The 23,485-nt window shown below is 45.6% G+C and overlaps 1 protein-coding gene across 2 annotated transcripts in view; it reads left to right on the top strand.

Annotated features, from left to right (window-relative positions):
- Window positions 1–5,103: 5,103 nt before the first annotated feature.
- Window positions 5,104–23,485, top strand: part of g3bp2a (G3BP stress granule assembly factor 2a) — a 29,892-nt gene continuing 11,510 nt past the window's right edge. Inside the window, exons 1-4 of one of the 2 annotated variants that reach the window (XM_060851359.1) lie at window positions 5,104–5,280; window positions 5,874–5,992; window positions 17,570–17,651; window positions 18,639–18,812. In XM_060851359.1, coding sequence (XP_060707342.1) covers window positions 5,898–5,992; window positions 17,570–17,651; window positions 18,639–18,812 — 351 coding nt within the window. In that variant the 5' untranslated portion in view covers window positions 5,104–5,280; window positions 5,874–5,897. The remainder of the gene's footprint in view (window positions 5,281–5,873; window positions 5,993–17,569; window positions 17,652–18,638; window positions 18,813–23,485) is intronic. The other variant, XM_060851360.1, reaches the window with a different exon arrangement.

The following is a 23,485-nucleotide window of genomic DNA, read 5'->3' as shown; positions in this document are numbered from 1 at the left end:
GGCACCCGAAGTGCAATAAAAGATTTTTTTTTCCTCAAGTCACCCATGCACATCACATCGAATCTATGTCCTCTCATTCTTTTTCATTTGACAATAGGGAACAGCTTCTCCTGATTTACTGTATCAAGCCCACACATGTTTTTGGAAGCCTCTATCAGGTCTCTTCTCGCCTCCTTCTCTCCAGGGAAAACAGTCCCAACTTATTCAATCTATCCACAAAACTAAAGTTTCTCATTCCTGAATGTTAACTCAGTTTCTCTTTGTATGCTGCCAGACTTGCTGAGTATTTGTGGCATTTTCTGTTTTTCACTCAGGGTTCTGGTGTCTGCAGTTTTTTGCTTTTGTAGCTTGCTCAAGGACCTCAGAGAGAAAAGAGAGGCTGTGATCGTGAACAAGAGCAGAGAGGTTGAGGATCAACATTGATTCCTCACAGCCTCTCTTCAACCATTGATTCTCCCTGGCTTTTTGAGAGTGATGCACATTTTGACAACTTGACAGAGAAGAAGCAAATAGATTATTTCCCTTTGTGGGACCATCTAGGACCCAAGGATGTTTCATCTCAGAATTTAAGCCAGACAAACACAGGAACTTGAGTAAGCCATTCAGCCCTTTGAACCTGTTCCACCCTTTGAGTTTGATTCATTGTTGTCACATGTACTGAAATACAGTGAAAAGTGTTGTTTTGCATACTCTACAGGCAGATTGTACCATATGAAGTGCTTCAGGATATCAGAACAGTGTGCAAAATACAGCTGCAGAGACAGGAAGATCAAAATTAACATTTGAGTGGTTTATTGAAAAATCTAATGAGAGCAGAGAAGAAGCTGTTCTTGATTCTGTTAGTATGTGTTTTCAAACTTTTCTCTCTTCTACCCGACGGAAGAGGATGAAAGAGAGTATACCCGGGATGGGAGGGCTATTGATGATGTTGGTTGCTTTCCTGATGCAGTGGGGAGGGTAGGTGGAGTCAGTGGATGGGAGGCTGGTTTATGTGATGGACTGGGCTGTATTCACAGCTCTCTGTGGGTTCTTACAGTCTTGGGCAGAGTAGTTGCCAAACCAAGTTGTGACATATCCAGATAGCACGCTTTCTATGGTGTATCTATAAAAATTGATAAGAGACATTGAGGACATGTTGAATTTCCTTAGCCTCCAGAGGAAATAGAGATGTTGTTGTGCTTTCTTGACCGCCATGTTAATACAAATGGACCAGGACAGATTGATGGTGATCATCACTCCCAGGGAGTTGACGCTCTCAGTTATCGCCCCCTCAGCTCCATTGATCCAGACAGGGGTGTGTCCTCCACTCTGCTTCCGGGAGTCAATGAGCAGCTCCTTCCGTTTGCTGACATTGACACAGAGATTGCTGTCTTACACCACGCCACGAAGCACTCAGTCTCTTTCCTGTATTCTCTCTCGTCGTTGTTTGAGATCCGCCTGGATCAGTGGCCCTGTCAGCAAACATGTAAATGGAGCTGGAGTGGAGTTTGGTGACACAGTCGGGTGTGTATAAAGGGTACAGTCGGGGGCTGTGTGCACAGCCGAGCAGGGCACCAGTGTTGAGGATTATTGGGGAGGAGACATTGTTGCCTATTCTTACTGATTGTGGTCTATGGGTCAGGGAGTCGAGGATCCAGTCACAAAGGGGGGAGCAGGGAACTGGGTCATGGAGTTTAGAGATGCGTTTGTTTGGGATTATGGTGTTGAAGGTGGAGCTGTAGTCAATACGTAGGAGTCTGACCTAGGTATCCTTGTTATCCAGATGTTCCAGGGATGAGTGTAGGGCCCCCTTGTTCTGGACTCCCCCACTCTAGAGAAAATACCTTGTCTATTTACCCTATTCCTTTAGAGGGCTTGGGTTTAAGGTGAGAGGGGAAAGATTTAAAAGGGATCTAAGAGGCAATTATTTTCATGCAGAGAGTTTTGCACGTGTGGAATGAGCTGCCAGAGAAAGTGGTGGAGGCTGGTGCTCTGAAGTTGAAGGCGTGTACTGTACCTTTAAGAGAGAGTGAAAGCCCCTGTAATGATTAGACAGCAATCTCAGAGGTACTGGAAAATTCAAAATATGTAACATTTGGCTGTGAAGTGAATCCCTGAGTTTTGTTTGCTGTTTTGACAATTCAAATTTAACCAATCAATTTTAAATTATGCCCCAGGATACTAAAATGGAATCAACTTTGAACTTATTGTTTTGCCAACATTTAACCAATGAAACAATCCAATGTTGGGTATATAAGAAAGGCAGGTAATTTGAAAATCGGATAGAGCAATTGCCTTCAACACGGATCCAAGAAATTTGGAAAATTTCTCACTATCAAAAGTACCTTTTCACATGAAACATATTCGCAGGAAAAAGAGAGAAGACAACCCAGGGAGATCTTCAGCCAGAAGACAGACATCAAAGACAATAGCCACCTGTGAGGTTTTGAAATTCAGTTGATATAAGTTTAACAATTGTCTTATTGGAACAGCATATTGTTACAGAGTTGGAGGCAGGTAATACACTGTTAAGAGAAAGGGGGTCTTAGAGTTGTGAATAGTTGTTGTTTAATATTCACTTTTAGAGTTAAAGAATAAATTGATAATATTTTCTTTAAATAATGGAATTTTGGAGTTCTCTGTCACTCATACTTTAGCAGATTATGAGGCGAGGTGAGCTTTTCAGCATTTGACTTAATTAACAGAAGGGTTCACTGCCGTGTTGTAACACTGGTACAATTACAACATTTAAAAGGCATCTGGATAGGTGTATGATTAGAAAGAGTTTAGAAGGATATGTGCAAATCCCAGAACATCTTTCAGGTCACATTCCTGCCATAATTTTGGGAACATCTCAGCTCAGACAAAGGTGTGAGGTCAGAGTCTGTCTGGATCCCAATCTGGTTCTGTTTCCAAAGTAGGAGTTTATAAAAGGTTATATGGATTGACGGCCTACAGATTGTGTGCTTTTTGAACAAAATAGAATGTGTCTGCAAACGAATTCACACCATAGATCTATATGTTTGTGTGTGTGCGGGGAAGAGAGAGTGTGTGTGAGTGTGGAGGGTGTATGTGTCTGTGTCAGAGAGAGCATGTATATGAGAGAGGGGTCTGCGTGACTGTCTGTGCAAAATGCTGGCAAATGTGACTAAGTGAATTGAGGATATCTGGTTGGACGAGTTGGAGCAAAGGATCTGGAATTCTTTATCACTGGGTCATTAAGTATATTTGTGGTTGAGACAGACAGATTTTTAATCAGGAAAGTTATGGGGAAAAGCCAGAAAAGTGAATTTGAGGATTATTAGATCATGATCTCATTGAACGTAGGAGCAGGCCTGATGGGCTGACAGGCCTCTGTCAGCTCCTATAATTTTATTTGATGCAGAACTGCCTCTACCTTATAGGGTCAAACAGATTCTCCTGGCTCCAATTGAAACATTTTGTTCCCTCCCTACCTTAGACTAAAACTATCATAATCCTAAATGGTCTGCAGCTGGGAAATCTCTGGTTTAATCTTTTCCCAAAAAAACGCCCTGTCCAGACCCTGTCAACCACTGCAAGACCTGTCAGAGTTTTGACATTGATACCATCATTACATGTGGGAACACTACCCACCGGGTACGCGGCATGTACTCACATGACTTAGCCAACATTGTCTATCTCATACGCTGCAGGCAAGGATGCCCTGAGGCATGGTACATTGGCGAGACCAAACAGATGCTACCAAAATGGATGAATGGACACACAACAATCACCAGATCGGGGGTGTTCCCTCCCAATTGGGACATTTGGGTGACCATCCTCCAAGGCAAACTTCGGGATACACAACAACACAGAGTGGTTGTGCAGAGGCTGATAGCCAAGTTTGACACCAATGAGGATGGCCTCAACTGGGACCTTGGGTTCATTTCAGACTACAGGTGACCCCACTACACTGTACCCTCTCACAACATATACACCCCCAACAGGCACACATACAGAGACAGTCACGTAGACCCCTCTCTCATATACATGCTCTCTCTGACACAGACACATACACCCCCCACACTCACACACACTCTCTCTCCCCCGCACACACACACAAACATACAGATCTATGGTGTGAATTCGTTTGCAGATACATTCCATTTTGTTCAAAAAGCACACAATCTGTAGGCCGTCAATCCATATAACCTTTTATAAACTCCTACTTTGGAAACAGAACCAGATTGGGATCCAGACAGACTCTGACCTCACACCTTTGTCTGAGCTGAGATGTTCCCAAAATTATGGCAGGAATGTGACCTGAAAGATGTTCTGGGATTTGCATATTAATGAGGTGAAACCTGCAATCCCATTCTAAAAGATAAAAGATTTAGCAGCAATCCAGGTTTGTTCAATATATCACATTAGTTATAGATTCTGTGTTAGGATCGATCTCCCACAGCCACCTGGTGCAGGGGCAGCGCTCCGAGAGTTAGTGACTCCAGGGAAACCTGTTGGACTATAACCCGGTGTTGGAGATTTATAACTTTGTCCAACCCCGGCCCCTCCCCCACAGACACTTCCACACTGCCCTGACCCGGGAGGGGGACCGCATAGAGTGTGACACCCGGGAGGGACCGGATAGAGTGTGACACCCGGGAGGGACCGGATAGAGTGTGACACCCGGGAGGGGGACCGCATAGAGTGTGACACCCGGGAGGGACCGCACAGAGTGTGACACCCGGGAGGGGGACCGCATAGAGTGTGACACCCGGGAGGGGGACCGGATAGAGTGTGACACCCGGGAGGGGGACCGCATAGAGTGTGACACCCGGGAGGGACCGGATAGAGTGTGACACCCGGGAGGGGGACCGCATAGAGTGTGACACCCGGGAGGGACCGGATAGAGTGTGACACCCCGGAGGGACCGGATAGAGTGTGACACCCGGGAGGGACCGGATAGAGTGTGACACCCCGGAGGGACCGGATAGAGTGTGACACCCGGGAGGGGGACCGCACAGAGTGTGACACCCCGGAGGGACCGGATAGAGTGTGACACCCGGGAGGGGGACCGCATAGAGTGTGACACCCGGGAGGGGGACCGCATAGAGTGTGACACCCGGGAGGGGGACCGGATAGAGTGTGACACCCGGTGGGACGGGGGACCGGATAGAGTGTGACACCCGGTAGGACGGGGGACCGGATAGAGTGTGACACCCGGTGGGACGGGGGACCGGATAGAGTGTGACGCAGCGTGGCCGGACTCTTTCTCCTGACGCACACGCGGTAACGGCTGAGCTCGGAGCCGCCGCCTTTCTCCCGGAGCCAGAGCCGCAGGTACCGGAGGCCCGAGGGTGGGGGACCCGGCCCCTCCCCCCCCACCCCCCCGGGGCCCTTCCCCCTCCCCCGGGGCACGGCCGCCTTTGTCCCGGGGCCTCAGCGCGAATCCGGCCGCTCCGTGCATTTATGTAGCGCCCAGAGCCTGAGGGAAACTTTCCCCCAAACAATCCCTTCCCCAGAGGAGGCCCAGGTTAACCCCCACCCCCCCCCATCTCTTTACCCCACTCCCATCTCTCCCCCCCCCTCATCTCTCCCCTCCCCCCCCGCATCTCTCTCCCCCCCCCCGCATCTCTCTCTCCCCCCCCCGCATCTCTCCCCTCCTCCTCCCCGCATCTCTCCCCACCCCCCCCCGCATCTCTCCCCTCCCCCCCCCCCCCCGCATCTCTCCCCTCCCCCCCCCCCCCCCGCATCCGTCCCCTCCCCCTACATTATACACATTAGAAATTTGTAAAGTACTTACTCCTAGTGTCTTTTTGGGCTCGTGGTGAGGGGAGAATGTAGTGATGACTTATTTATGTCTGTTTGATGCTAGTGTTTGTCTGACATAGTAAGAAAATAACTAGTTAACATTTATGCCCATTCTCCTTCAGCAAGCAACATTGTGTACCAAAGAAATGGTGATGGAGAAGCCAAGCCCCCTGCTTGTAGGGCGGGAATTTGTGAGGCAGTACTACACTTTGCTGAACAAGGCGCCAGACTTCTTGCACAGGTAATTTTTGTACAGTTTTAGCCATTGTTCTTCAGTGGAATTCCTGCAAAATACTTCAATATCAAACTGTATTGAACTGGCTGCATCCTTAGTCTGACCTCAACCCTGACTGCAAACAACATTTCCCATTGGGTAGGGCAGAGACTTTAGTGCTCTTAGTGACTTCTCATTTATCACACTGGGGACTTTGATCGACATAGCCAGTGTTTGTTATTCCCCCCATCAACATATCTTTCTGTTTCCTCCTCTCCAATGTGGCTCCATAGCTTCCCTCTTGCGGTGTGCTGGTGCTGACATTTGAATTCAGTAAAATTAAAACCTAGAATTCAAAAAAAAATCCCGTCTGGTTCAGTCATTCCCTTAAGAAAGAAAGCTGCTGTCCCTATCCATTCTAACGTGGGCGGAACCAGGTTCAAATGCTCCATGCTGATTGGACAATATCTGTGCTTAGGCTGGTCACTCAGGCCTTGAGCTTCTCTTCCCAGTCACACACTGCCAGGTTTGCTCAGAGATCTCTGGGCTCCCAGATATCTTGAGGTTTCACGTGGCATGTAGCGTACAGATTCACCCTTAACCTCAGGTTTTGTTATGATTGTAGAGGACAGTCTCCAAGTTATAGGTCAAGAAAATGCCTTTAGAAAACAGTCAGTCCTCCACTGTCACAAAGCGACTGACCATCTTAAAAGTTCCACTCCATTCTAGCTTATGCGTTGCTGAAGATCACCATGTGCCCTGCACAGACTGAAACAAGAGTACGTTGACTCTGGAGTTGGCCCTTTCCAGGGAAGACCCCAGTTAACATTTATGTTCAATAGTATTGGTGTGATGGAGTCACCTTGCTTTATTGACCCTCTCTTTTTTTCAGGCTGGCCTTAGTTCTGTTCTCTTCCATCAGCATAGTGTTTTCTGAGAACAGACCTTTGACCAGTGCCATGAAGTTTATGGGGACTCACTCCGTGTAATGTTTTCCGAGGATGGTTTGTGTCCAGTGCAGGTCAAACTCTTGCAAGGTTGCCAAAGAGAATAGCAATGCCCGTTTGGTTGTGTTTTACTCCTTTTATGGTCTTTCAGTATGGTCAGACTTGCATTTCATCCGGGAATCGCTGCTGCTAGGAACCTTCTATCCTTGCGTTGCTCGTGATTGTCTTGCCTAGTTGTTGTGTTCTGAGATTTGTGAATAGACAGAGCAGGTGGGTGTGTAAGTGTCGGTGCCTCTCAGGCAGCTTGGGTCTTGGTGTTGATGATGAGGACAGTTAGACTCTGAGGGGCTCTGTGATGGTGTTCACTTCAGACAGAGACGTTGGGGAAGCTGCAGTGTCTCCATCGTGAATGTGCTAAACATCCTTGAGCCTGATTCCATATAGCCCTCATTTTGTTGATGCCCTTGACAGCTATACCTACCTCCCCTTCCTCTGTTGGCCTCATCAGCAGTGCATTGTCCCTTCAACCAAGTATTTTGGTGAATTTTCTGAGGTTCCCTTATCATTCAGAGCTGACAGTTTCATTTAAACACCTCCTCTAGTTCCTCTTTATTAAATGGGCATAAAGTTGTGGATGGCACCCCCTCAATCTCTCTGGCAAAATTGGTGCCTGTTGTTCTTAATAAGATAACTATGTTGCTCTGAACAGGACTTTCTGGGCTGCAGGTATTTTCCTTGCACTGTTGTTAGTCCTGCTTTTATCTTTCTGGGTGACTTTTTTTCCGCCCTCCTTGAAATTCTTTGGCAGTTTTGGGGGTCTTGCCTTGAATCCATGAGCCCTTCAGCCTGTGGGAGTTGGTTCTCAGTGTCTGAATGCTTTGGAGAGCTGTCTGAGGGGAGTGACTTCCCTGTTTGAACGAGGGGATCCTCCATTGGGGTTGCTGCAAAATTAATCCTGGAACTTCTTGTACAGGATTGTCCAATGTTTGGATGTTGCTGAGTATCTGTGCAACACTTTTCCCTTTGAGATTTGCTCTCTCAGATTGAAGGGCATCTGCTGTTTGTTTATCGTTGGTGAGGAATCTGCTAATTCTCAGTTCCAACTTTCAGAAGACTGTTTCTTCCTTGTTCCATTTGTACACTGTCTTCCCTGATATCGGTTTGGCTTTCTGGGGTGTCAGGCATTTCTCATTACACAATCATAGAGCCATCGACATGTACAGTCCAACTCGCCCAGGCCGACCAGATATCCTAACCCAATCTAGTCCTATTTGACAGCACTTGGCTCATATCCCTCTAAACCCTTCCTATTCATATACCCATCCAGATGTCAGTAAATGCTGTAATTGTACCAGCCTCCACCACTTCCTCTGGCAGCTCATTCCATAGACGCACCACCGTCTGCACCAAAACATTGCCCCTTAGGTCCCTTTTAAACCTTTCCCTTCTCAATGAAAATCTAAGGCCCCTAGTTTTGAACTCCCCTACAATGGGGAAAAGACCTTGACTATCCATGCCCCTCATGATTTTAGAGAGAAGATTACCTCAGAGTGCAATGGAATCTTGATCAGATGGATCAATGGACCGAGGAGTGGCAGATGGGGTGTAATTTAGATAAATGCGAGGTGCTGCATTTTGGAAAGGCAAATCAGGCCTGGACTTCTTCACTTAATAGTAAGGTCCTGGGGAATGTTCTCTAACAAAGAGACCTTGGAATGCAGATTCACAGTTTCTTGAAAGTGGAGTCGCAGGTAGACAGGATAGTGAAGAAGGCACTTGGTACACTTGCCTTTATTGGTCATTGCTTTGCGTATAGGAGTTGGGAAGTTACGTTGTGACTGTACCGGCATTGGCTCAGCCAGGCTTGGAATACTGCATTCAATTCTAGTCTCCCTGTTATAGTGTGGAAGGCTGGTGCTGTTGGACAGGGGTGGTCAAAGTCAGAAGTCAGAAGACAACAGGTTATAGTCCAACAGGTTTATTTGAAATCAGAAGCTTTTGAAGTGCTACTTCTTCATCAGATAAAGTAAAGGGAAGCACATAGGTACAGAATTTATTGGCTGAGAGATCAAAAAATAGCACAAGAGGCTGAATAACAAGTTTCTGCAGGTGATCAAAGGTGACAGATGGTGTGAGTAAAGTGTCAACAACTGAATAGCAAGTGAAGGGATGGCCTGTGAGCAAATTAATTGAGACAGAGAGATAATTACAAAAAAATTAAAAATAAGGTGGTGATGAGACAAAGCAATGGGTGGAATAACATAACAGCTATAAAGAGATACACGCCAAGGGTCTACTCAAAGTGACGACTACTCCAAAACTGTTCAAACTAATTAAGGTTGAAAGATTATAAGTTATCAATGTGACGGTGTTAAACCAGAACAGTAAGGAAGATTTTACAAATCCAAAACAGCATGGTGAGATATGAAACCAAGATTATGGGGTTCATGGGGAACTTGGCTATCAGTTCTGCTCAGCGATTCAGAGTTGTCGTGCACCTTGAACGACACCTTGGATTGGAAGCTGAATGTTCTTGACCACTGAAGTGTTTCCCGATGGGGAGGGAATATTCCTGTCTGGTGATTGATGCCCAGTGTTCGTTCATCCATTGCCATTACATCTGCATGGTCTTTCCAATATACCATGCCTTGGGGCATCCTTGTCTGCAAAGTACGAGGTAGACAGCACTAGCCTGTTGTGTATGTGATTGATGGATACTTCCGTTACATGTGGAAACACCATGTCAGTGATCTAGCACGGCTTGCAGAGATTACCATGGCAGGGTTGTGTGACGTTATTCTGAAGCCGGGGCAGTTTGCTCTGAATGATGGTCTGTTTAAGATTTGGCAGTTGTTTGAAGGGAAGAAGTGGAGACATAGTTGAACTTGCCGAGATTTCGTCATCATCATGTTAAAGGCTATGAAGAACATGATGTAGTTTCTCTGTTCCAGGGAAGTACTGGACGATGAAGGGTACTCTATAAGACCATAAGACGGTGGAGTGAAAGTAAGGCCATTTGGCCCATCGAGCCTATTCTGCCATTTAATCATGGCCGATGGGCATTTCAACTCCACTTACCCGCATCCTCTCCATAGCCCTTAATTCCTTGCGAGATCAAGAATTTATCAGTCTCTGCCTTGAAGATATTTAATGTCCCAGTCTCCACTGCACTCTGGCAATGAATTCCACAGGCCCACCACTCTCTGGCTGAAGGAATGTCTCCTGAATCATGTCCCGTGCCTGTCTTTTGTGGAGATCGGTGTGGTTTTTCACTGTGGCACGTCAGAACTGGAGATTGACGATTTGACCATCATACTCCGTTTTTAGGACGGCATTTCAGGATCTCTAGGTGTCCATTGCATTCCTCCTCTTCTGACCAGATTGTGTGGATACGCAGGACGTGTCTGTAAGAGATGGCTTCTTTAACATTTGTAGGGTGGAAGGTGGTGAAGTGCGGCATTGTGAAGTGATCTGTGGGCTCGTAGTAGAGTGAGGTGCTGAGGTGCCCATTCTTGATGGAGATGTTATCATTTAGCCTGACATTTAGTTTAGAATGTTATAGAATACAGTTCAGTATTACTGCCTGCCTATAGGCGAACAGCAAGTAATCAGAAATGCTGGGAGGATATTGAGTATTGCTGGAACAAACACATTTTGTCAATGCATTCCATTCTTGCACGTGACCATTCACACGAAATACCAATCCAGGCAAGAAACAATGACAAAATGTCATCGTTTTCCAGCAATGCTCAAGTTATTTACTGACAAACAACTATTCTTATTGGAATGTTCTTGTTTACTATGTGGGGAAATTTAATGCAAGGCTGACGAGGTTATGTTTTAGTTACACCTGACATTGGTGAGATCATATCTGCTGTACTATGCACTGTTGGTTTCTTGTTTTTAAAAAAATGGAAGTAGTTTGGAAGGAGTTCAGAAAATATTTACCAGATTAATCCTTGGAAAGGTTCAGCAGGATAGGCTTGTATCTGTTGGGAGTTAGGAGAAGCCACTTGACAAGGTGGATGTGGAGAGGATATTTCTTGCAGAGTGTAGAACTAGGGACCACTGTTTAAAAATCAGGGGTCACCCATTTAAGACAAATATTTTTCTCAGCACACCATGAGTCTTTGGAATGGGGGGGTGTTATTGAGGATAGGCTGAAACATGAAGTAATCACATCGGCTATGATGTTATTGAATGGCTAATTTGTTCATTTGATGAATGGCAAGTTTTACTGGTAGGAAAAGGTTCCATTTATCCAAGTATCCTATTTTCCACTGAAGGTGCTCTGTGGGGTGTATTGGCACTGATTGTAAATCAGTTTCTTTCTGATGTGCAGTACATGTGTAAAGTTCTGGTCCTACACACCAGTGAATTGCTCCTTTTGACCTTTCCTGCTTCCACACTGACCATTGTTTCAGTTTTGAGCATCTATCAGAACGCTGACATTTGGATAAGTTTGACTTGTAAAACTTCAGGAAGTGCCTGCAAGTTGATATGAGGTCATATATATCCTGTTCACGAGCTACCACTGTTCTGTTCATCCACTAGGATTTGTTCTGGAACTGGATTCTTGTGCAGAAATCAAGTAAAACAAGGCTGTGTCTGACAGGGCAAAAATTGAGGTTCAGGAAGAACTTGTTTGGATTTCCTGCCAAGAGTTTGTTAAGTTGGAGTTGAGCATTATAGATCAGCTATAATCTCATTAATGGCATAGCAGACTCAGTGGGCCAAATGGCTTACTCCTACTCCAATGGTTTAGTGACAATCGAATGGATATTGTATCTGCATTTTTTTAAAAGATACTTTTTCTGGAAGTTTCTCATCTTTCATTCATGAAACTTTGCAAGAATACAGCAAACAGTATAAGGTTAAGAGAACGACTTGCTAGACCCGAAGCATTAACTCTGATTTCTCTTCATGGATGCTGCCAGACGTGTTAAGCTTTTCCAGCAATTTCTGTTTTTGTTCCTGATTTACAGTATCTGCAGTTCTTTCAGTTTTTAAGCAGTATAACATGGTGTTATCCTGCATGCTGGTAACTCTTGTGAATATTCTGATAAGTGCAAGAAAAACGAACTTCAACAAAATGTTTGTTTTCGAGAAGACTTGGGTTCTGTGCTATCAATCAACAATGTATTCAATTAAAATCAAGCATGATAAGTTCGCTGTGTAAAGTTAAAAACTACACAACACCAGGTTATAGTCCGACAAGTTTATATGGAAGCACTAGCTTTCAGAGCAACAACCACCTGATGAAGGAGCGACGCTCTGAAAGCTAGTGCTTCCAAATAAACCTGTTGGATTATAACCTGGTGTTGTGTGATTTTTAACTTTGTACACCCCAGTCCAACACCGACATCTCTAAATCATCACTGGGTAAAGATTTGTTTTGGGAACTGAAATCCTGTCTTCTCTCCAAAATTCCTTAGACCTTTATGAAGTCCTGGAATTGGGCGTCTTTTTCTGTGCATCCTTTCTAGTGTGGCTGTCCTGTTGGAGACTGTTGATGGAACTTAATGGAACATTCAAAAAGTCATTCCTCCTTCGCAATTTAAAGTTGCACAACAATCCTCTTAAATCAAAAGTTAAATGAGTCAAGCATCTAAACCAGTATCTAGTTTTTATAAATCTGTAATATGTTTGAGTATGAGTGTGAATTTTAACTTTTCTGCTTGTTCTTAGTAGTTGCTGTCATGTAAATTGTTTATTCAGATTGACTTGAGAGGTTCTTCATTAAAGCAGGCTGTATCAAAACCTGGAGCTGCTCAGTTTCCAGTCTGTAATTGTTATGATCTCTTGGTAGACTGGTTACTGCTGAATAAAAATTTGAACTAACAGCTGAAAGAAAGACACATGACAAGTTTTTACTTCAAGCTTTTACCGTGACACATACAAACAGAACACTAACTAAACTGGTTAATTCCACCTTAAAGATTCAAACATAATTTGCCCCTTTCTTTAGTCCTGGGGTTGGGGAGGTGTGGCCACTGAACCTGAAACGCTAATTCTGTTTCTGTCCATAGGTGCTACTGGGCCTGTTGAGTTTCTCCAGCAATTTCTATTTTTGTTTCAGATTTTCAGCATCATCAGTTCTGTGTTATTTACCCATTTCTACTTTTATTGTCAACCAAAAACCGCAGTGTTATGTTAGACACTGAAACAGACAAGCCTTTTTCCTGGAAGCAATCCAAAATGTTTTGCAGCTCCTAAGAGTTTTACTTTTTGTTTCTCTTTCCCAATACTGGCTTTCACTCTGTTTTTCTGGGAGTGCTCCCTCGAGCTTCAGTCAGAGCTACCCTCCAATCTATCTTCAATTGTTTTATGAGCTCTGTCTTCAAACTGAGTGCAAACTCCCAACCTCATTCCACGTAGTGGGCAGTAGTGTCTGTAGTTTCTCTGTTTAATACGCAGGACTTCCTTCCCTTTATTGTGATACTGCTCCTGTTGGTCTGTTGCAGACCACCTGAGACTAAAACTGTAATTGCACTGTCTGTCATATTTCTTTGTTTTTAGAAAAACCTGCAACATAATCTCAGAACGGGCTCCTCTCACGTCTCCTTGCCAAGGGAAATCCTTTAGCTTCATTCCGGAGTAAAATTGCTAATCAGCTGATCTCAATAACTTTTCAACTAAGAAGTAAAGGGGCAGGTTCCTATACAGCGGTTTCAATCTCAACAACACCTTTCTACATCTCAGGAGATGAGGGTCGTCTTGTGAATCTAGAACCAGCAAGTGTGAACCCAGCACTTGCATCTATCTCAATGAAGCAGGCCGACCCAATCTTTGATACTTAATGACTAAACCACCCAAATCTATTGTCTGCAGATTCCACCATAGGATATATGACCCAATTCCATTTATCTGAAATTGAAATATATAATCCCAAACTACAGCACTATTAGAAACCAAAGTTCTAAAGCATAATAATTATTTAAACATTAAAATTGTAATCAAATTGATTGAACTGCTTTGGTTTCGCCCTCAGGGTAAATTGCTGTTTTGTCTTTGAGCCACATGAATGACTTTTTAGAGCGATTGTGGAGAAATGTTTCAATTTTTCACTTCTCATTTATTCAGCTCGGTATTTGGAGAGGCTTCTGTGTTTGTTTTTTAGGGAATGTCCAATGCTGGATCCCACAGTGTTCGAGTTATAATGGCACAGAAGGCACTACCCTTCAGCCTGTTGAGTCCACACCCACTCCATTGAGTCATAGAACATAGAAGGATACAGCGCAGTACAGGCCCTTCGGCCCTCGATGTTGCGCCGACCGAATCCTACCTAACCTATACTAGCCCAATAACTTCCAAATGCCCATCCAATGCCCGCTTAAATGACCATAAAGAAGGAGAGTTCACCACTGATACGGGCAGGGCATTCCATGAACTCACAACCCGCTGTGTGAAGAATCTACCCCTAACATCTGTCCTATACCTACCACCCCTTAATTTAAAGCTATGTCCCCTAGCTTTATCATCCTATCAGTCAAATCCCACTGCATTCATGTGGCCTCACAGCTTCATTTCCTTTAGCAGCCCATTCAATTTCCTTCTGAAGTCATTAATTGTCTCCATCCACCGCCATCAAAGGCAGTGAGTTCTAATGCATTCTATGTAACCGTTAGCATACATAGATTCTGTCACCAGAGCTTGGTCTGTTAGGCATATGCTAACTTCCCTTATAGAGGGTTATAAAATCATGAGGGGCATGGATAGGTTAAATAGACAAGGTCTTTTCCATGGGGTGGGGGAGTCCAGAAGTAGAGGGCATAGGTTTAGGGTGAGAGGGGAAAGTTATAAAAGAGATCTAAGGGGCAACTTTTTCACACAGAGAGTGGTATGGATATGGAATGAGCTGCCAGAGGATGTGGTGGAGGCTGGTGCAATTGCACATTTAAAAGACATCTGGATGGGTATATGAATAGGAAGGGTTTGGAGGGATATGGGCCGGGTGCTGGCAGGTGAGACTAGATTGGGTTAGGATATCTGGTCGGCATGGACGGGTTGGACCGAAGGGTGTATTTCCATGCTGTACATCTTCAAAGTTTGTGCGAAGATTTGTAGCTCAGGTGCTTGTTGTAGTGGTTCTGTTCGCCGAGCTGGAAGTTTTAGTTGCAAACGTTTCGTCCCCTGGCTAGGAGACATTATCAGTGCTGTGGAGCCTCCTGCGAAGCGCTTCTTTGATGTTTCTTCCGGTATTTATAGTGGTCTGTCCTTGCTGCTTCCGGGTGTCAGTTTCAGCTGTCCGCTGTAGTGGTTGGTATATTGGGTCCAGGTCGATGTGTTTGTTGATGGAGTTTGTGGATGAATGGACCCGGACCATAGAACAGGCTGTCACTATAGGACAGAACAGGACAACACATCGCAAAAAAACGGCACTAAAAGAAAAACTGGCCAAACTAACACACAAAAAAGAGGACACTACAACACACACCTGGGTTAAAAACCTCTCCCACAGACAGCTCACAGACACGGAAAGAACTATACTGACCAAGGGACTCAACTACAACCACAGGGACGCCAAGACAGCAGACTTCCTAGCAGCACTAGAATGCACACTCAGGAACAATGGACTGACTGAAGAGACACAACAAACAGTGAGACAAACGGTCGTATCTATGATGATAAGAAAAAGACAAACTCATAACCTCAACACCAAGGAGAGGGAAGCACTGAAAGCACTAAGAAATGATAAGAACATAATCATACTACCAGCAGATAAAGGCAGAATGACTGTCATCCTAGATAAATCAGATTACATCAAAAAAGCACAACACCTACTAGCAGACACCAACACCTACCAAATGAAGGATTCCGACCCCACACCACAACTCACCAATAGAATAAATAACACACTAAGGAATCTACAAAAAAACGGACAGATAACCAAAGCGGACCTACGAAGAATGAAACCGGAAAGCAACAACACCCCCAGATTCTATGGACTACCCAAAGTACACAAAACAGACATCCCACTCAGACCCATAGTATCACTTCCAGGGACACCATCATACAAACTGGCCAAAGAACTACAACAGAAACTGAAACATCTGGTCAGCGGATCCAAACACTCCATACAATCAACACAGGAATTCTTGGACGCCATCAAGAATACACACATAATCTCATTCGACGTGACGGCACTGTTCACTTCGATTGACAAAACCCTAGCCAGAGAAACAATAGCCAACCTACTGGACATACATAACAGAAAACAGGAGGCGGAACCTATCAACAAAGACGGCATACTTAAACTACTAGACTTGTGCCTCACTACACACTTTACATTCAACAATCAGATATACGAACAAATCAACGGAACACCCATGGGATCACCAATCTCGGGACTCATAGTAGAGGCAGTTATGCAAAGGTTAGAACAAACAGCCCTACCACAAATTCAACCCAAACTCTGGGTCAGATACGTCGATGACACGTTCGTAATCATCAAAAACACGGAAATAGAAAAAACACACCGGATCATCAACGCCACACTCACAGGAATCCGATTTACGAGAGAAGTAGAAAAGGATAGCCAACTCCCATTCCTAGACGTGATAGTACAGAGAACACTGAACGGAGAATTCACCACAAGGGTACACAGGAAAGCAGCACACACAGACCAAGTCCTAAACTATGAAAGTAACCACCCCAACACACACAAACGAAGCTGCATCAGGACACTATTCAAAAGAGCTACAACACACTGCAGTACACCAGAACTGCGACAAGAGGAGGAGGAACACCTATACAAGGTATTCGCCAAAAACGGATACCCACGCAACTTTATCAACAGATGCCTAAGAGATAGACCACGGAACGAGGACATGCCACAACCAAAAGGACTAGCCACACTACCATACATCAGGAGCGTTTCAGAACTGACAGCCAGACTACTGCGACCCTTAGCACTCATAACGGCACACAAACCAGCAGCCACGCTCAGACAACAACTTACTAGAACAAAGGAGCCAATACCCAACATGAGCAAAACTAATGTAGTTTATAAAATACCATGCAAGGACTGCACAAAACAGTATATAGGACAAACAGGAAGACAGCTAACAATCCACATACATGAACATCAACTAGCCACGAAACGACACGACCAGCTATCCCTAGTAGCCACACACTCAGACAACAAGCAACATGAATTTGACTGGGAAAACACCACTATCATAGGGCAAGCCAGACAGAGAACAGCCAGGGAATTCCTAGAAGCATGGCATTCATCCACAAACTCCATCAACAAACACATCGACCTGGACCCAATATACCAACCACTACAGCGGACAGCTGAAACTGACACCCGGAAGCGGCAAGGACAGACCACTATAAATACCGGAAGAAATATCAAAGAAGCGCTTCGCAGGAGGCTCCAGAGCACTGATGATGTCGCCTAGCCAGGGGACGAAACGTTTGCAACTAAAACTTCCAGCTCGGCGAACAGAACCACTACAATGCTGTACATCTCTGACTGTATGTTGTCTGAATATATTACATTACAAAGTGGACAGGATACATATTTCAAGTATGGCTTTTTTTTGGGTTTTTTTGATGTTGAAATGTCAAGTGCTGCTGGTAAACATTCAGAGAATGAGCCTTTCCAAGGTGGTTATTAATGGTTAGTTTTGCTTGTAACCCTTGTCTCCAGGTTTTATGGGAGGACCTCCTCTTATGTTCATGGTGGATTGGATGGCAATGGGAAGCCAGCAGAAGCAGTTTATGGCCAAGCTGTGAGTACCTCTGATTTTTGTCCAGCAAACAAGGTGGTTTAATATTAAAGCTAAACTTTTCACCACACACACTAACTCTGCCGTACATGTTCACTGTGTCCCTTCTAAGGGAAAACAGCTGGGTTCTGTGCTCGGTATGTCATTAGTTTAACTCCATCTCAGACTTTTGCTCCATTTCCCTCCAAGCATCCTTGGCCTTCCAGCAGCTGTTGCTGAACCATGATTAACACCTGGAACACAAGACCATTTCCATGCTCTTCCCCTAACCTGGGAATGCTCACGTCTACTGGATTTCTTCTTTCACCTTAAATTTATATCCTACTTCATTTCAAATAAAAGTTTTCAGCCCCATAATTTTTGCACAGTAGCAAGAGTTGGAATTTTCAGGTGCAGGATTACCTTGAATTGTCCATTCTCATAATCCATTGGGTCTTGGGATAGAGATGCCCAGTGTTCTAGATTAGAGTCACATTGAATTAGTACAGCTCAAAAGCTACTCACTAATAATCAACTGGAGGGAAATAGAGGTTGCACTCAGGAAGAAAGTTGATTGCTGTCTATGAATTTCCCCATTTCTGCCAAAATATGGTGACCTGGCCTTCCTGGATCCAGTTTATTTGAGCCACCACATTCTTGTCTGGTTTAGATGCTTTTGCTTTTCTGGGAGTAGGACCCTGATGGTCAGAAATCTCTTTGTCTAAAAATTACATCTCTTATCTGGACCGAATCTTAATGAAGATGGATGTTGTGGGCACACGACATCATCAAGGTGGGCTATGCATATTGTTTGTCCCAAAATCTCCACATTTACATTACTAATTCTCAATCTTCAAGACCTGCATTTTTAAAAACTTGTTTCAACATATTTGCTTTAGGCGACACATTAAATTCCTTTTAGATCGGAATTTATATCAAAGCAGTTATTAGATTTTTAAATGTTACAATATTTAAAGATATTGTCAATTCTAAATTGTGCTTGATGTGTAGGAGATCCACAAGAAGGTCATGTCCTTGCAGTTTAGTGATTGTCATACAAAGATTCGCCATGTCGATGCACATGCAACGCTAAGTGACGGGGTGGTTGTACAAGTGATGGGCGAGCTGTCGAACAATGGGCAGCCAATGAGGAAGTTCATGCAGACTTTTGTCCTGGCACCAGAGGTAGGTTTACAACTTTGCAAATGATTATATTTTTAGCGTTTGTTTCAGAGTGTAATGCAAATTGATTCAGTATCCTTTGCATTTGAATATGAAAGGAATTAGAGCTGCAATAAATCACATGGCCCTTTGAGCCTGCTGTTGATATTCAATGAGATTGGTTGATCTACCTCAGCCTCAATGTTCCCAACCCTAGCTCCACATCCTCTCGTTTTTGTCTTGTGCCATAAATCTAATGATTACACAGTCACAGCATCTTTGGTTTGAGAATTCCATGTTGTGAAACTTGAAAGGGTTCAGAAATGATTTACAAGGATGTTGCCAGGATCGGAGGGTTTGAGCTACAGGGAGAGGCTGAACAGGCTGGGGCTGTTTTCCTGAGCGTCAGAAGCTGAGGGGTGACCTTTCGGAGGTTTATAAAATCATGAGGGGCATGGATAGGGTAAATAAAGAAGGTCTTTTCCCTGGGGTGGGGGAGTCCAGAACTAGAGAGAATGGGTTTCATATGAGAGAGGAAAAATTTAAAAGGACCGAAGGGGCAACTTTTTCACACAGAGGGTGGTGCACGTATGGAATGAGCTGCCAGAGGAAGTGGTGGATGGTTGGTATTTTAAAGGCATCTGGATGGGTATATGAATAGGAAGAGTTTAGAGGGATATGGGCCGGGTGCTGGCAGATGGCACTAGATTAGGTTGGGATATCTGGTCAGCATGGATGGATGCATCAAGAGATGTGTTTCTGTGCTGTACATCTCTATGACTCTATAATAGGTACTAAGTATTCAAATGTTGTTTCCCTTGAGATCTGGTGTTTTATTATTATTGAATGTGGTTTCAATGTAAAATCAGAGTAGAGAAGTAACTTGCATTTAAGTAGCACCTTTCACATCATCAGAACATGCCATAGTGCTTGAAAGCCTGTAAAGAATTTTAATGATGCAGTGACTATTATAATGTAACACAGGCCCTACCACCTGCACAATGAACAGTCTTACGAGGCACTTGGATTTGATAGGTTGTTGGTTTCTAAGCTTTTATTAATTTTAATTGACACAAGCAAAGGTTTCTTTTCTCTCCCCAAGTGCAGGTAGGGGTATTTTAGGCAGAGTTTATGATTACAATTTTCAGTTTTTCTTGAAAAAATACATTGAGAAATTAAATAGGATGAAAATAAGAGAAGCTGAAGAGGCAGGAAATGGGAGTAGTAAAAGAGTAGGAAATCTTCTCCTAACCTTTGTTTGGCTTTACAATTATTATAATCCAGCACCTCCAAGCCCCAAGTTGGCAGTGTGTTGGGGAACTCCCTACTTGCATGGATGAGTGCAGGTCCGACAACACTCAAGATTCTCAATGCCCTCCAGCTCAAAGTAACCTCATTCAATTGACACTACATCTGCAAACATTCACACACTCCATTACCAACATGCTGTCGCAGCAGTGTGTACCATCCACAAGGTACACCCATGCTCCTCAGGCAGTACCTTCCAAACCTACTATCACTTTGATCTCAAAGGACAAGGGCAACAAATACAAGGGGACACCAAGTTCCTGTCCAAGCCACTCATCATTTTAACTTGGAAATATATCACTGTTCTGTCATTGTCACTGGGTCAAAATCCTGGAATTCCCCCCTAAATTTGGATCCTCCAAACCAGAGTGCCCAAAAACCCCACATTTTTTTAGATTAGATTGGATTACTTACAGTGGAAACAGGCCCTTCGGCCCAACAAGTCCACACCGACCCTCTGAAGAGCAACCTGCCCAGACCCATTCCCCTACATTTCCCTCTTCACCTAACGCTATGGAAAATTTAGCATAGCCAATTCACCTGACCCGCACATCTTTGGACTGTGGGAGGAAACCAGAGCACCTGGAGAAAACCCACGCAGTGAACTTTATCTGTCAATAATCAATGAGAAAAACTTACTGGAACAATTCAGCTTATTTTTGCATTGGCACAGTAATGTACTGGACTATTTAATCAGTTTTGAGGGCCAGTCATTCCGAACGCTGCAAATAGCTCTTGACTTCATCTGACTCAGCTTGACTTAATCCACTGAACAGTCATGGCTCATCAGCTTTAGTTTTTATTATTTCAAATTGTGTCAAACATTGCTTCTGACAAAGGGTCACTGGCCCCAGGTCATCTCTGCACAGAAACTCTTCAGCCACGTTCTCAAACAGACTCGTTACCACAGCCACATCTCCTTCCTCAGCACCTGCCTATGGAACCGACTGATCCCACACGGACTCCGGACTACATTCCAACCAACAAAATTTGGATCCAACCAGGACAACCTGTACCTACAACAAATCCGAAGCCTCCAGCAACAGATCTCTCTCCGGATCCTCCACTCCACCCTTGCAGCCATGCGTCGCTACCTACATTCCCTGCAATCAGCCCTACCCCAGCTCAGGGCAACACTCTCACAGACCTGCAAAGGACCTCTACTGTTCTTTATCTACAGAAGAATCCACACACTAAACAAACAGTTCTTCCTAGCCATATCAAAAATTAAAGACAGTAAGTACCGAAAACTTTCATGTACTTACCCCCACATTCGTGGTTCCTCAACTGTTCCAGAATCTTCTATCGGCCTGTCGGATGCCATTACACATGCGGCCGCTACAGCGCCCACGGCACCTACAGCCGACGACGACCGTGATGTCACTTCCACCCCCACCGACCTCGCAGCCTCCGCGATCGCCACGCAGACAACCGCTCCGACGATCACCGCACAGACAACCGCTTCCACGATCACCAGGAAGATCGCCGACGGACTCGCGACCCCCGCGGCTACTGGGAATGACAACGGCTCTTTCGTCGCCACAACCATTTCCGCCCCTTCGGTTGCTGTCGCCGCAGCCACTTCCGCCCCCACTGACATCACTAACCTGCACGACCACAACGCCTCAGGTGTCTCCGCCCCGACGCCGACTTTCGTCATCACGCGTAACCCCGCCCTCACGCCGAATTTCGTCACCACGCGTAACCCCGTCACCACGTCTAACCCCACCTCTACGTCGATCTCCATCCCCGCCCCTAACCCCGCCCCCACTCCCAGCTCCAGTCCCACACCAGGTCCTAGCTCCCAGCCTTGCCGGATCCTCACCATCCCTCCAAATCTCCCCCTCTCTGAGGATGAAAGATCAGTCCTCAGCAGAGGCCCCACCTTCATTCCCCTACGCCCTCGGATTAATGAGTTCAACACGCAGCGAGATATTGAAGAATTCTTCCGCCGCCTTCGCCTCCGTGACTACTTTCACAACCAAGACTCCCGCCCACCCTCTGACGACCCCTTCTCCCGCCTCCAACACACCCCATCCACCTGGACACCCCGTGCTGGCCTCTTACCCGCCCTCGATCTATTTATAGCCAACTGCCGCCACGACATTAACTGACTCGACCTCTCCACCCCTCTCACCCACTCCAACCTCTCACCCTCAGAATGTGCAGCCCTCCACTCCCTCCGCTCCAACCCCAACCTCACCATCAAACCGGCAGACAAGGGAGGCACGGTAGTAGTTTGGCGCACCGACCTTTATACCGCTGATGCCAAACGCCAGCTCGCGGACGCCTCCTCCTATTGCCCCCTTGACCATGACCCCACCTCCCACCACCAAACCATCATCTCCCGGACCATCCATAACCTCATCACCTCAGGGGATCTCCCATCCACCGCCTCCAACCTCATAGTCCCACAACCCCGCACCGCCCGTTTCTACCACCTGCCCAAAATCTACAAACCTGACTGCCCCGGCCGACCCATTGTCTCAGCCTGCTCCTGCCCCACCGAGCTCATCTCCGCGTACCTCGACACGGTTCTGTCCCCTTTAGTCCAAGAACTCCCCACCTACGTTCGGGACACCACCCATGCCCTCCACCTCCTCCATGATTTTCGCTTCCCCGGTCCCCAACGCCTTATCTTCACGATGGACATCCAGTCCCTGTACACCTCCATCCCCCATCACGAAGGACTCAAAGCCCTCCGCTTCTTCCTTTCCTGCCGCACCAACCAGTACCCTTCCACTGACACCCTCCTTCGACTGACTGAACTGGTCCTCACCCTGAATAACTTCTCTTTCCAATCCTCCCACTTCCTCCAAACTAAAGGAGTTGCCATTGGCACCCGCATGGGCCCCAGCTATGCCTGTCTCTTTGTAGGATATGTGGAACAGTCCATCTTCTGCAACTACACTGGCACCACCCCCACCTTTTCCTCCGCTACATCGATGACTGTATCGGTGCTGCCTCGTGCTCCCACGAGGAGGTTGAACAGTTCATCAACTTTACCAACACCTTCCATCCCGACCTCAAGTTCACCTGGACTGTCTCAGACTCCTCCCTCCCCTTCCTAGACCTTTCCATTTCTATCTTGGGCGACCGACTCAACACAGACATCTACTATAAACCGACTGACTCCCACAGCTACCTAGACTACACCTCCTCCCACCCTGCCCCCTGCAAAAACTCCATCCCATATTCCCAATTCCTTTGTCTCCACTGCATCTGCTCCCAGGAGGACCAGTTCCAACACCGCACAGCCCAGATGGCCTCCTTCTTCAAGGACCGCAGATTCCCCCCAGACGTGATCGACGATGCCCTCCACAGCATCTCCTCCACTTCCAGCTCCTCCGCCCTTGAGCCTTGCCCCCCAACCGCCACCAGGGCAGAAC

The sequence above is a fragment of the Hemiscyllium ocellatum genome, chromosome 36, assembly GCF_020745735.1.
Source record: "Hemiscyllium ocellatum isolate sHemOce1 chromosome 36, sHemOce1.pat.X.cur, whole genome shotgun sequence".
In the NCBI taxonomy this organism is placed as follows: Eukaryota; Metazoa; Chordata; class Chondrichthyes; order Orectolobiformes; family Hemiscylliidae; genus Hemiscyllium; species Hemiscyllium ocellatum.
The sequence above is the reverse complement of the archived record's forward strand: the minus strand, read 5'-3'. Positions and strand labels throughout refer to the sequence as shown.